The sequence below is a fragment of the Capsicum annuum genome, chromosome 6 (assembly GCF_002878395.1).
Source record: "Capsicum annuum cultivar UCD-10X-F1 chromosome 6, UCD10Xv1.1, whole genome shotgun sequence".
Lineage (NCBI taxonomy): Eukaryota > Viridiplantae > Streptophyta > Magnoliopsida > Solanales > Solanaceae > Capsicum > Capsicum annuum.
The window spans coordinates 221078776-221092719 of NC_061116.1; the positions used below are offsets into that span (position 1 = coordinate 221078776).

General features: G+C 40.4%; 1 protein-coding gene and 2 pseudogenes across 1 annotated transcript; 2 read left to right on the plus strand and 1 right to left on the minus strand.

Annotated features, from left to right (window-relative positions):
- Positions 1–881: 881 nt before the first annotated feature.
- Positions 882–1216, minus strand: LOC124899369. The gene has a single exon (XM_047414109.1). It carries the CDS (start codon positions 1184–1186, stop codon positions 902–904), a length of 285 nt encoding a protein of 94 aa, XP_047270065.1. The 5' UTR covers positions 1187–1216; the 3' UTR covers positions 882–901.
- A 308-nt stretch (positions 1217–1524) lies between these two features.
- Positions 1525–2111, plus strand: LOC124899642 (annotated as a pseudogene).
- A 4637-nt stretch (positions 2112–6748) lies between these two features.
- Positions 6749–7526, plus strand: LOC124899370 (annotated as a pseudogene).
- Positions 7527–13944: the final 6418 nt, after the last annotated feature.

Consider the following 13944-nt stretch of genomic DNA (forward strand, 5'->3'; position numbering starts at 1 on the left):
GGTCGGGATGGTGGAACTATCACTTGAGAAGTAAGAAGCTGATCCTTGTTTGGTCATAAGGATAATAGTTCTTCTTAGGTCAGCGACGGCCAGACCGGGGGTTACCCGCGATTGGTAATGGCACAACCAGAAGAGGAGTAGAGGAGACAAGTTTAGGCGCTGGGTAGTGTAGCACATCTATTTTGGGTACAGAGGTGACGAGGGGTGCTAACCCGGCCACCAAACCCAACAGGTCAGGGTCAGGTCGGCCATAGGTTCGAATCTTGCCACCTTTCTTGTAGATCATCCTGTGGTTACCGGATGATGGGAATAACAAAGCAAAAATTTGGAAATGAGCACGAAATGTCAATATATGAATTGTTTCATTATTCATTATTTCCGGGTCTTTTCGTTGCATTCACTTACAACAAGAAACAACCACCAGTGTTTGGTGCAACACTTGCATTTTGGTGTAATCTTCTTTCTGTCCTTGGTCTTTCGTTCCATCATATTCCTAATAACTTATCCAATAACAACGTATTAACCACTAATGCACCTTTCTTTTATCAAATCTCAGGGACATGGTCTAATCGTGAGGGTAGTATTTTATCATGGTGTCGGATCCTAAGTTTTTATGGATTTCTTATTTGTTACCAGGGTCGACCCCTAAGCCATAATGTATCAAAAATAGGAGAGTTCATCCACTTGACTGTAAGTAGAGGAGGCCATAGAGAAAGTTTTTTCATTTCTTTGTTTTGAACTTCGTGAAGAACTCCATTCTATCTCTCCCTCATTATAAACAAAAAAGTTGAATAAAATCCCAGTTATACACTCCCTTCATTCTATGAACCCTTTTTGATTTTGAACTTCTTTCGCAAAGGATCCGGACTTTTGACGGGCCAGCCCTTTTTTATACGCCACTTTACCCTGAAAGGAAAATGAGCTTTGCTCCTCTGGGTGCTAGGCGCTCCCGTGGTTTGCGAGAAGGAAAATGGAAGTTGCATCTGGCATGAGATGATAAAGAGAGAGATTCGTCTATCGATGAACAATGGATTGACGGAGCTCTTGGCATTGCTTTGTTTTTCTCCCCTTTCCTATCAGCGAGTTCCGACCCTTTTGTTCGAAATTTCTTCGTTTGTACTGAACCGCTTGCAGAATCAAATCCTGTTCCACAAGATCCTATATCATCTATATATCCTCCTTGCATTTATGCCGTAGACGTCGCCAGTGCTATGGGCTTTGGCTTAGGTAGATGAAAAATAATGAATGGGATTGTGGCACTCCACTCGTCGCCAATGCAGAAGGATGCCGCCGAAAAGAATGGAGCACTGTTTCGCTTTGTGGGATGCGTCGGATCTCGTATAACAAGTGACCTCTTTACCCTTAAATTCAAACATATGGGCGGATAATGCTATCCTTCTTTATTGTTACGTAGCAATAGAAGCCTGCTTATGCTTCTTCAACGGTGCTTTTTTGCCCTCTCTTCACTCTGGACAGGAGCGCTAGTGGACACGGGGAGGGAGCAGGCGAAGCGTGTCATTCGTAATGGAAAGAAAGATACCACTACTTTGCCTCTTTGTTGGAACGCCGGCACGAACACAGTGGTCTCTGACCAGGACCAAGAACCAATTTTAATTTGGATCTTAACATGTCGGTGGTTTTTAACCATATGCATTTTGCCAGGAAGTTGGTGGGTTTATCATAAATTAGGTCAGGGTGGCTGGTGGTTTCGGGATCCCATAGAAAATGCTTCTTTTATGCCTCGGGTATTATCCACAACTCGTATTCATTTAGTAATTCTACCCCTTCTTCATTCCTGGACCTCATTTTTTATTATTGTTACTTTTCCATGTTGTGTCTCAGGAACCTTTTCAATACGACCTGGATTGCTATCTCCGGTTCATAGTTTTGCTACAGATGATACACGAGGAATCTTTTTATGATGGTTCTTCCCTCTACTGACCGGCATATCTATGATTCTTTTCTCCCAGATGAAGCAGCAGGCATCGGTATATAGAACCGATAAAAATGAGATGGTTGTGGCGCGAAGTACTCTTGTGAACCTACGTCATTCGGTTCGCGCGCAGAAGGTGGTGCTCATAGTCTTCCAGGCCTGCTCTGGGGGCTTCTAGTACCTATATGAGTAGTGCGCGTGTCTGAATATATTCTTGCAGGGCCAAAAAGAGTGTCCATCGAGTTAGATAGAGCAAAGGAGGGTCCTGTCAAGTCGTTCCGCCAACGCCTTATCTTCCTATTTATAAGCCACAACTTACTTCAACATTTCCAATTTGCTATAGAGGAACTGCTTCCTGCGTCTGTGGCCATTGCAGCTAAACTAACGGAGGAAGGAGGAGGTGAAGGGTGGCGGACATCAAATGGATTAGAGTTTTCAAAAAACTAGAAGAGGTTCAATTCCTTTTTGATGTGGTTAAGGCAAAGGATAGTTATTAGAGAATAAATTCTAAGGTAAGAATGGTTTTTTATTAGGTCATCGGTTAAAGTTTAATAGTTCCAAGCTAAATGTACTAAATCAATTAGCTTATTACTATTGGAAAATTCAATTCATTTCTTGAAAATATTTCCTACTCATATTAGCTATCTACGATAAAAGTAGAAGCAAGGTCTCCGCTTTTTTCAAGGAAAGTTTCAGTGCATAAAGAGTCCTCATACAAGAAAAAAACCAGTATCGTAGTCAGCCAGGTGAGTAACGAACAGGTCGTAGGCAGAGGAGGCCCTTTTCCCAATCAAAGTCTTTCCCCCTTAATCTGCATCCGAATATGGAGTAAGGATAAAATAAAATGAAGGAGTAGAGTAGTAAGGAAACTATGATGAAGTGTATCAACAATATATTCCAAAATATGCTTAACAACAACAAGATGAATGCCAAGGTCATACATGACGTGCTTAAATTGCTCTTTGCTATAGCTCGGAGAATGGCCAAACCAACCCATGAAAGTAAAAAAGAAGGAAAGAACTAAATCCAATGCTATTGATTTACCGCGTAAGGATTTGCGCTCTCCAAGAAAGCATTAAGATCCTTTGTTCAATGGAATTAAGATTAAACATGTAAGATGCACCAACAGATACTGTCACAGCTAATTTAAGTGCTAGTCTAGTAACTATAGTTATTGATTCAATTACCGGTCCTTTATCTTCTGTTAGAAGACCCTCAAGGCTGACTTCTTTTTGTTACCATTCTTCTACCCAAAGGTGATTAGTTACCAATGAAGACATGAATCATCAAATTGAATCTATACAATTTATCAATTTTGAATGCTAGCGGACCTATAACTATCATCCGCAGTCAACCTTACTTTGGTACAAAGGATTGATGTGTCACATTCCTAACCATAGGATTGCTCTACTAGAAAGGTCGGGCATTCATTACTACATATATAATTACCAGTATCTCCGCTTACCCTGCTCTGATATAAGTTGAAATTCTCAAAGTTGAGAGTAAAGTATAAGTAAAATGTCAGAGACTGCCTCCTCTTCTAGGGTCACTCTCTTTATTTATTCAATGCTTTGGAAGAAGAGGAGCAAAAAACAAAGAAAGCACTTAGGATTGGTTCATTTCATGCTATGATGCTATCTCCCTATCACTTGGTTGAAGCAGGGATGAGACCCTATAGTCTCTATCCAGTGCTCTTCCAGCTCGATATCAGTATAAGTATCAATCTCTTTCCTTTTCTGTGTATGAGTTGAATTTTGAGTAATCAATGAGACTATTAAGGATTCTCTAATAGGTATAACCCTTGTCTTTGTTCTTTTTTAAATGCTTGAGGGACTTCTTTCAATGTCAATGCTTCGGGTACTACTAGGAATAACATAGAGAGAAGTCGTTCTGCTATGTTTAGTTATCCCTAACAATAACAAGCAAGAGGGGGGTGCTAAAGTTCAAATCTGTAGTGATCTCTACTGATGTATATAGTGTGTCACGTTAGGTAACTTGACTCATTTCCATCGATTAAATGAATCAATATCGGTATGTCATGAATTCGTATTGTCCACGACTCTATCTGGGTTAGTCCAGGTTCGTTATCAAGTTCCAATTCCAATTTTGATTTTTGTGTATATTAATGTGATTGTTTTGCAAGTCAACATAAAACTAACTTGCTAGCATGGGATTGCAACAATAAGGAATGAAGGTTCCGGTTGCAGTAAATGTCTCAAAGCTAGACTTAAAGCATGCTTCAAGTGGGAACTGTCTCATCCATCTGAATAGGACAACTGAATAAATGCCGCTGACCAGTGTGACCGGTCGATTAGTGGCCATGATTAAGACACACATAAACCGAGCTATTCATGGGGAAAAAGGTCAGAGGGCCATATTGGAATCGTGGCCATCAACAAGCACTATGTCTTTCTTATTATAGGGATAATTGAAAGAAAGCTTAGTGAATATTGTTACTCTTACTTGATTATGGTGGGCAGGTTATTGTATTCACATATGGATGGCGCTTGGACATACAGAGGGAATGGGTGATTCATCGAGCTGGAACTCTCGTCACTACGGTGAGACCAACTCCAGCCAGTATACTAGTGGAATGTGCTACCGATTCATTTCATGGGAAAACCTACATCCACAGCGGTGAGCCAGTACTCTCTTGCTCCAATGTTTGTGACCCAATTCACTGGTATGAGAGGACCAATCCTCTCATTACTAAGGGTAAATCAAATCTACATATCGCAGGTTGTTGGACCTTCTTTAGTCCCATTGGCCTATAACAAATATAAAATACATACTCACACCAAACAACACGTGTTATAACATGCTAATTCACCAGGCAAGAGATGTCATCTACCCGTTGGAAAGAAGCCGGGACTCATGCAAACTAAAAAGCGCCCTTACGCTCTAGTTTGATCGGGGGCGCAACTAAGATCAGAGGGATAAACTTTCCCATTATCGAAATAAATATTTTATTTCTAGGGTTCCTCACTTGTTTTTTACTTTCTTTTTTATGAAATGCAATTCCGGACGACCGGAGCGAAAAACCTCTCCCGACAATTGGAGAAGGAGAAAGCCATTCCTACTGGCCTGGAACTGTGATGAATGAAGTAAGAATTTTGGGCTAGGGCCTGAGAATTTACATCTAGGTGCTTGTCTAGTTCCTGGTGAGACCGTTGACTTTGATAAGGCCCGAGGTCCCCGCCTTCTTTGCTTATAGATCAGGTATTCTTCCCTTACCCACTTATGAAATTAAATCATGTAGTCTTGCCGCTAGTAGCCATGCTACCTTCTTTGGCCCTGCCTTACACACCTTATTTATCCTGCCTGCTGCCCTTGGAAACAGCCTTCCTTAGCTTTCGTCCTCCCACAGGAAACAGAGTTCTTTAATTTAAAGCTCCGTACTCTTGTGAAAATGGACTACACTGTCTCAATCACCCGTCTTTCCCTTCTTTTGTTTGTTCTGGACCCAAAAATTCCCGTTCGCTTGTCATTGGGGATCCCAATCTGACTTGCTCGTGGTTTATTAATGTTAGGGTTGTTTTTACTTACCTTTCTGTCTATGAAAGAAATGAATCAAAAATAAAGATGTCAATGAAAACGTATGTTATCCTCTATCGATGTGAATGGATTTTTAGACTAAACCCAAGACCACGCTCTTTCCTTTTGAGTCTTCTCTTAGGTGCCTAGCCCGAAGAAGGAAAGACGAGGCATAGAAAAGGCTACGGTGATGGAAGCTAGACTGAGTCCCTGTGGGCCTATTTTGCTTTGATGCGAAGGAGTTCATTAGCTGCTTGGTAGGTTGCTTCTTGATTCAGTATTTGTATTGAATTTTTTTTCTAATTTAATATACTTACACGTAGAAAATATGACATAGAGCCATACCGGCCTACCCCTCTCTCCATATTGAAAACTGGATATCAAAATGAATTGCGCTCATGGCCCCTTCTTCACGTTAAAGTGAATTGTGGCAGCAGCCCGAGGTGGGAATGAATCCTTCTTGTGCACTTTCAAATCTTTAATCAACTGTTGAGTTCTCCCGGGTAACTCGCCCTTGGGATTTAGAAATATCTATTTCTGTTTTTCAGGCACTACCTGTCCACCATTTCACTCATCCTATCCATCCTTTCCGCGTAATCCATCTTCGAGCCGTGGCCGAAAGAACTACTTTTCACATCAAAACTCGGGGTCCTACCCCTGTCTTTCGCCTTATCACCCTTATGCTCCTTTCCTTGCCAATGGATTAGAATCTTTTCCAATAATGTCCAGGACTCTATCATCCCAATCCCCCTACGACAAATGAATCGAACATTAAGAGATTGAATTAGGCAAGAGGCGCTCTAGTTAACTGATAGATAAGGCACCTGCAAGCAGGGACCGAAGAGATAGAAAAAGGAAAGACATACCAATCAACCCAAATAGATAGGCTGTGGGAGAATTGGTGCACCCAACCTCAAGATAAGAAGAAAAGGACACTTTGAATGCCTTCCCTTTCGTTCCCTTCTTCCCACAAGAAATGACGTAAGTAGTAGTGCCTTTTTTGGCTAGTTACGAGAACTCAACAGTTGAGACGACTTGACTCGTATCAAGAGTAAAAGATCTTGGCTATCTTTAGAGAACACGACAATTGGTACTACTTCACTATCGGTCACCGTTAAGGATGATTTGGCTTGTGTTCATCGAATTGACTCCAGAGAAGAAAAGCAAAGAAGGATCTTTCTATTTGGGTCCACTCGATGAGTATCCCTTTAATTTACATTCCACATGTGCAAAGCCTTCCATTTCGATGGGTTGAAAGTGCCATAAAGGACTATGATCTCTTTCGTCAGAAAAGAAATTGTGTAAATTTTGCCTTTTTTGATCCCAATTTCCCACTCTTTCTGTGAGGCAAAACCTCACCACACTACACTGCACTTCGACACAAGAGAAGAGGACCGGCCTTTTTGTATCTTCGGGATAGGAGTTGGTGGTCTTCTTTAAGAGAACTTCAATCTAATACTCACTATGGATCAACTCATGTTTCCACTCTATTTTCATTACGAGGATGTTTCACGTCAGGATCCGTTACTCAAACCAAATCACGCCAACGTTATGGAAGTTCCTGGATCATGTAAAATAATAGTAGTACCAAAGACAACACCTTCTATCAAAAATGGAAAATTGGCTATGGAGATTCTGTGCGGTCAAAAATTAATACAGACACAAAGGGCTTCAACAGGAAAGTCGTTTCGATCCAATCCATTCTTGGGGTCAAATAAATACAAAAAAGGATATCTCAGTGACCTAGCATGACAAAGAACTCTCCAAGGTCATGGAATTTCACATTTTTTGGTCAGAATATCCACAGTAATGTCTCTTTTAGATTCTCCACTCAAAATAAGGGAAAGGTCAATTCAATTCTTGATGGAAACAGAATTTTGCAAATTCTCCCCCAAACTGGAAGATCATTTCGAGATCTTCAAACATATTCGAGGGTTCAATGTTACTATTGTAACTTTGGCCAATACACAAGATGAGACTTTACCACCGTGGAGCAGCTTTTTGCAAAAAGATGAGGGGGAAACTCAGTAAGATGTTGGAGAAGCAAAATATACGAGATCAAAAATACAGATTGCTCACAGCTAGGCTAAATATAAATTGAGACGAAAGCTTTATAAATCCCTTTGTAAAGATCCCAATCTTCCTAGTGATATGCGGGATAAACATCGTTAGTTGTTGTCCAAGTTGCCAAGAAATAGTGCCTTTGCATGAGTCAGAAACCGATGTATTTACATGGGTCGCCCTAATTCCGTATATGAGTTCTTCCAAATTTCTAGTATTATTTTTCATGGATTAGCATCGCGAGGTCCTTTGATGGGCATAAAGAAATTGTCTTGGTAGAACCAACAAACCAATAGAATAAGGGTTAGCTTTGCAGCAGGTCTACAAGCAAGGTAAGTAGGTCCATTACCAGCCGGCTCCAGATCGAAAAGACCTAATGGACTAATCCCTTATCTAGGATCGTAGATGCTAATGGGGTGGGAATTGAAGTGGGGGAGCCCTCTACCGCCTGTGTCTATATCCTGTGAATTATGCTCCCCATACATAGACTACGTACAGGGTAGTACTCTTGGAAAGATAGAATATCACCGTGTGAGCATAACATTACATTAAGTTACGAATGTAACTTCTGAAGGATCGACCACTATTCTAAATATAGTAAGGCAAAGAACTGTTGTTCAGTAGAGTGTCGGAGTGTGGAGGTTGCTCCCATCACTGAAGTTAGGGTGTGGGACTGAGCCTTCCGAATAAGAAAGAATAAAAGTGCAACGTTTCGTTAGAAAAACCAATGCAAATATTATATTGACTTTCTCTCGCCCTACTTCTAAAGATAGATAGAAAAGGTTGGAGAGAATTTCATAAAGTCATTCTCTTCTTTCTAAAGCTGCGCAAGGCGTCCCCCCAGAACAAAGCCCCACTCCTCTTTTCCCCCTTTCAATGAAGGACCCTCGCCTTGCTTTCTATTCATTTGTGGTTCTGGACCCAATTTTTTTTTTTCAATTTCTAGAATCAACCAATGGAAAAATCCGTAGCCCAGGTAACTCACATCCTCTCTCTTGCCCAAATAAATGAAATAGGATGAATCAAATCAATAAGCTTTTGGATTAATTTAGTGCACAGCGAAGCCAAATTCAATCAAGGAAAGGGGGCTTACTTTTCCTGAGGTTGATTCATCCTATTCAAATTTACCTATGCAAATGGAAGAGGAAAAGTTTTCAGATGAGATGAACCACCAAGAGATAAGCGAGAACCCCCAATTGCTTAGAGGTCATACTCTATCTCGCTTGGTGGATGAAATCTTCTCTCCTTTTAGAATTCTTTCTCCCATACACCTTTTTTGCCCTCTTTCACCGAGGAGGAAAGAATAATCTAAATAGCAGATAGAGACATAAATTTCCATTAGATTTATTCCTAAGCTTGCTTTGTTGCAGTAAGATGATCAGTACGAGAGTGCTGGAGAGAAGAGAAAGTGGTAAAAACCTCTCTTATTCAGTCATCAAGAAGTCGAACGACTCTTCAGTAACCCAGGGTGATCCGGCCCCTTCGACGCTTTTTTCGCTGTATACCCCCTCCATTCTTTGGAGGTGGATGAAAGGGTACTCATATTTTAATACATAGTACGGCCCCAGAATGCTAAAATATGGGGAACAAGATTTATCATGATAGAAAAGAGAAATAAATAAATGACTATAAGGAACCAATGACTCTCTTTTCTTAAACAACCTATATCCTTCACACTTAATCAACATTTGATAGATTATCCAACCCCGAGCAATCTTAGTTATTGGTGGGGGTTTAGTTTGTTAGCTGGTATTTGTTTAGTCATTTAGATAATGACTGTCATTTTGTTAGCTATGCATTACACACCTCATGTGGATCTAGCTTTCAACAACGTAGAACATATCATGAGAGATGTTGAAGGGGGCTGGTTGCTCTGTTATATGCATGCTAATGGGGTAAGTATGTTTTTCATTGTGGTTCACCTTCATATTTTTTGTGGTCTATATCATGCCAGTTATAGCATTACTAGGGAATTTCTTCAGTGTCTTAGAGTTGTAATCTTTCTATTAATGATTGTTACAGCTTTTAAAGGATATGTACTACCTTAGGGTCAGATGAGCTTTTGGGGAGCTACAGTAATTACAAGCTTAGCTAGTGCCATACCTGTAGTAGGAGATACCATAGTGACTTGGCTTTGGGGTAGGTTCTCCGTGGAAAATGCCACCTTAAATCATTTTTTTAGTTTTCATCATTTACTCCCCTTTATTTTAGTAGGGGTCAGTCTTCTTCATCTGGCCGCATTGCATCAATATGGATCCAATAATCCATTGGGTGTACATTCAGAGATGGATAAAATTGCTTCTTACCCTTATTTTTATGTAAAGGATCTAGTAGGTTGGGTAGTTTTTGCTATGTTTTTTTCCATTTGGATTTTTTATGCTCCTAATATTTTGGGGCATCCCGACAATTATATACCAGCTAATCCGATGTCCACCCCGCCTCATATTATGCCAGAATGGTATTTCCTACCGATCCATGACATCCTTCGTAGTATACCTGACAAATCGGGAGGTGTAGCCGTAATAGCACTAGTTTTTATGTCTATTGGCTACCTTTTTTTAAAAGTATATATGTACGTAGTTCAAGTTTTCGCCCGATTCACCAAGGAATATTTTAGTTGCTTTTGGCGGATTGCTTACTACTAGGTTGGATCGGATTTCAACCTGTGGAGGCACCCTTTGTTACTATTGGACAAATTTCTCTTTTAGTATTCTTCTTGTTCTTTGCCATAACGCCCATTCTGGGACGAGTTGGAAGAGGAATTCCTAATTTTTACACAGATGAGACTGATCACACCTGATTAGTGAGAAATTTTAACACCAATCATTTATGAGTGAGTTCGAGGAATGAAGGGAGAGGAATTAGAAAAGAATGAAAGAGATAGATTTCGAATTAGAGTAAGGGCAAGCTAAGACATTCCTTTTTATGCTTTCGATCTGCTTACTTTGAATAAAGAGAAAAAAAAGAATAGATAGGAGGAAAGGCTTTACACAAGACCATAGAGCGAGAGAGAGAGCCTTCGCTTACCTGCTTAACTGTACCCTTCTATCATACCGATATAGCCTTTCCTTTAGTTATATCCAGTTTCAGTTCTGCTTCCAACTACCGATAAGAGAAGTCTTTTTTCTTACATCTAGTGCTACATCTAGAGGTACAGTCCCCTAGGTCATTTGATATCTCTTGTCTGAGTTTGAGTTCTGTTCAACAAGCCAATTTTGTTAGATCGCTTACAGTCCCCATATTGTCCAGTAGCTCTATCTTTTTCTTACCTTACCATTAGGCAAGTGAAAGGCATAGGCTTAAAATTCAAGTGTTGGTATATCCATCCCAGATTACTCTCTCTGATGTTGTTGTTTAGCTCAAACTTATACAGGCAACACTGAAGGTGCGTGCTCAATAGGTGAGCAGCCAATAAAAGGTCTTTTCTAGAAATAAAAGATTGCTACCCTTGTCCCTCACAACACCACCCTTGAAGCTGAACTGAATTCTTGTGCCACAAGTGACAACCATTTTGGTACCTTACTACATGTTTGGCCTCCATTTCCTCTTTTCTCATATCTGTCCATCTTTCTAATGGAGAAGGAAGAAATTCTGACAATAATGGCGATAATGGAAACAAAGCATGTGGCAAGGCCTCCCAATCCAAGAACCCAATCGAGAATCTTCGTTCCTCTTTTATGATGATGAATAGAACTGCTGTCCCGCATAAGCCTTTGGAAGAAAACAATTGTAAAAAGGAAAAATAGAGAAGTAGTCTAAGTAGAGCTAAGGTAAAAACATGGGCAATCCTGTGTATTCGATCTCGTGCTCTCACTTGCCCCCAAAAGAAGTATGATGGATCATTGTGATTGTGCATTGACTATCGCACACTAAATAAGATAATTGTGAAGAAGAAATACCCTATTCCCTTGATCACCTACTTGTTTGATAGATTGGGGAAATCCAAGTTCTTCACGAAGGTATATTTGAGCAAAAGATATTACCAAGTGCACATAGCCGAAGGAGATTAGCCCAAGACCACGTGCGTAAGAAGGTATGGAGCGTTTGAGTGGCTCGTGATGCCGTTCGGTAAGGCACCAGCCACATTTTTCACTCTTATGAATAAGATTTTCCAGCCATACCTTGATGAGTTAGTGGTGGTATACTTGGATGACATAGTCATTTATAGTAATACCCCGGAGGAGCACGTGGAGCATCTACGTAAAATCTTCCAACTACTCAATTTTACATCAAGAAATATAAGTGCTCGTTCGTTAAGAAGGAGGTAGACTTCTTAGGGCATGTTATAAGCCAAATCAAGATGGACGAGGCCAAGGTGTCTGCCATAAGGGAGTGGGAGGTTCCTACTTTCGTGATCGAGTTGCGGTCATTTTTGGAGCTCTTGAACGACTATCATCGATTTATTTATAAAAGGGTATTCCGCTATTTCTACACCCAAAGAAGAATCATCCTTGGGAGTGGACGGAGAGCTGCCAAAGAGCCTTTAAAGAGTTGAAGGCCGCCTCTATGTGCCAAAATGGGGGAACTTAAGGCGCACTCTTCTAAAAGGAATGTCATGATACAATGTGGGCTGGTCATCCAGGGCAACAAGGCACACGAGTACTCTTGGATTTGGCATATTATTGGCCGCAAATGAGAGAGGATATCAAAGGCTACATGCAAACTTGTTTTATTTTCCAATAAGACAAAGTGGAGAACAAGGAGCCCGGTGGACTTTTAGAACCTCTACTAGTGGTGGAGAGACCATGGGATAGTGTCACGATGGACTTTATCATGGCACTACCATTGTCCGGTTCCATTATGGTTGTGGTTGATAGATTCTCGAAGTATGCAACCTTCATTCCCGCATCACCGGATCGCAAGGCCGAAGAAGCAACTGCTTTCTTCCTTAAGAACGTGGTAAAGTATTGGGGACTACCACGGACTATCATAAGTGACCGAGACCCACACTTCACGTGTCAATTTTGGATGGATCTCTTTCCACTCTTGGGTTCGGAGTTGCACTTCTCCACGAGTTTCCACCCGGCCGGGTAAATGCCATACTTGAGTCTTACTTGAGGCACTTTGTGAGTGAAAACCAATGGGATTGGGCTAGGATTCTTGATGTGCACAATTCTCCTATAACTTTCAAAGGAATGAAGCTACGGGGCATACACTGTTCGAGTTTGCAACGGGGTAAGAACCACATACTCCCCATACTTTGGTGAGTTCTTACAAAGGCAGAAGTACCGGAGCATATCGCTTGGCAAAGACTTGGGAAGAATATACCAACACCGCCTACTCATACTTAGAAAAGGCTGCATTGAAGATGAAAAGGTTCACGTATAAGAAGTTAAGGACTTGTCGGTAGATCAGCTAGCTCGCGCTCTAGTATTTTATTGATCTTTTCTGCCCCTCGCTCTATGAGGATAACCGTCTATCCAGAACGTGTAAAGTAAAATAGTGGTAGATCAACTGGATAGTATGGCAAGAATTCAGGCCCAATTATTGTATTTTATGAAAAAGGATCTCCCTCTAACCCTAGTGCACATTCAAATATCTGTCCTACATTCATTTGTGAAGGTACTCCTAATGGGTTAAATACCATATCAACGGATATTCCATCTTGTAAATAAGACATATCTTGTCCAGGCAAAATTTGGGAAATGATACTCTTTTTTTCGTGTCTTCCGGCTACTTTATCGCCTAATTTGATTTCACATTTTTATGAAATATATACATGAATAATTTTGAGATTCTAACTAGAACCACCCCTTTTCTGGATCCACCTCTCATCAATAACCATCCCCCTGCCACCTATAGGTAATTTGTGACAAGTTTCTTTTGAAGTAGATACCTGAATACCAAGTATAGCTCATAACAATCTATCTTTTGGGGCATACGATGATTGTTTCACGATCTGGGGTTTAAATTTCCCAAATAAAATATCACCCATCTCTACCCAAGATCCCAGCATCACAATTCCATTTTTGTCTAAATTTTGGAGTATATGGGCTTATAAATGCGGTATTTCATTAGTGACTTTTTCTGGGCCTTGACTTGTCACATGAGTCCGAATTTCATATTTCTGTATGTAAAAAGAAGTATAAATATCTTTATATACCAAACGCTCACTAATAAGTATTGCATCTTCAGAATTGTAACCTCCCACGGCATATAAGCTACTAATATATTTTTCCCCAAAGCAAGTTTTCCACCAACCGTAGTAGCACCATCCACTAAAATTTGTACCTTTTTAATGCATTTACCCTGAGGAACCTAGATTTTTTGATGCATACAAGTTTTTTTATTGGATAAGTAGATGCGAGATATAGAAATTCTCTTTCCGTAGTTGTGGAAGCCGTTTTGTTGTTGGAATCCTTTTTTTAAAGAAGAAGTTAATGGTCGAGTAAGAAGTAAGAGTAGTAGATCATATT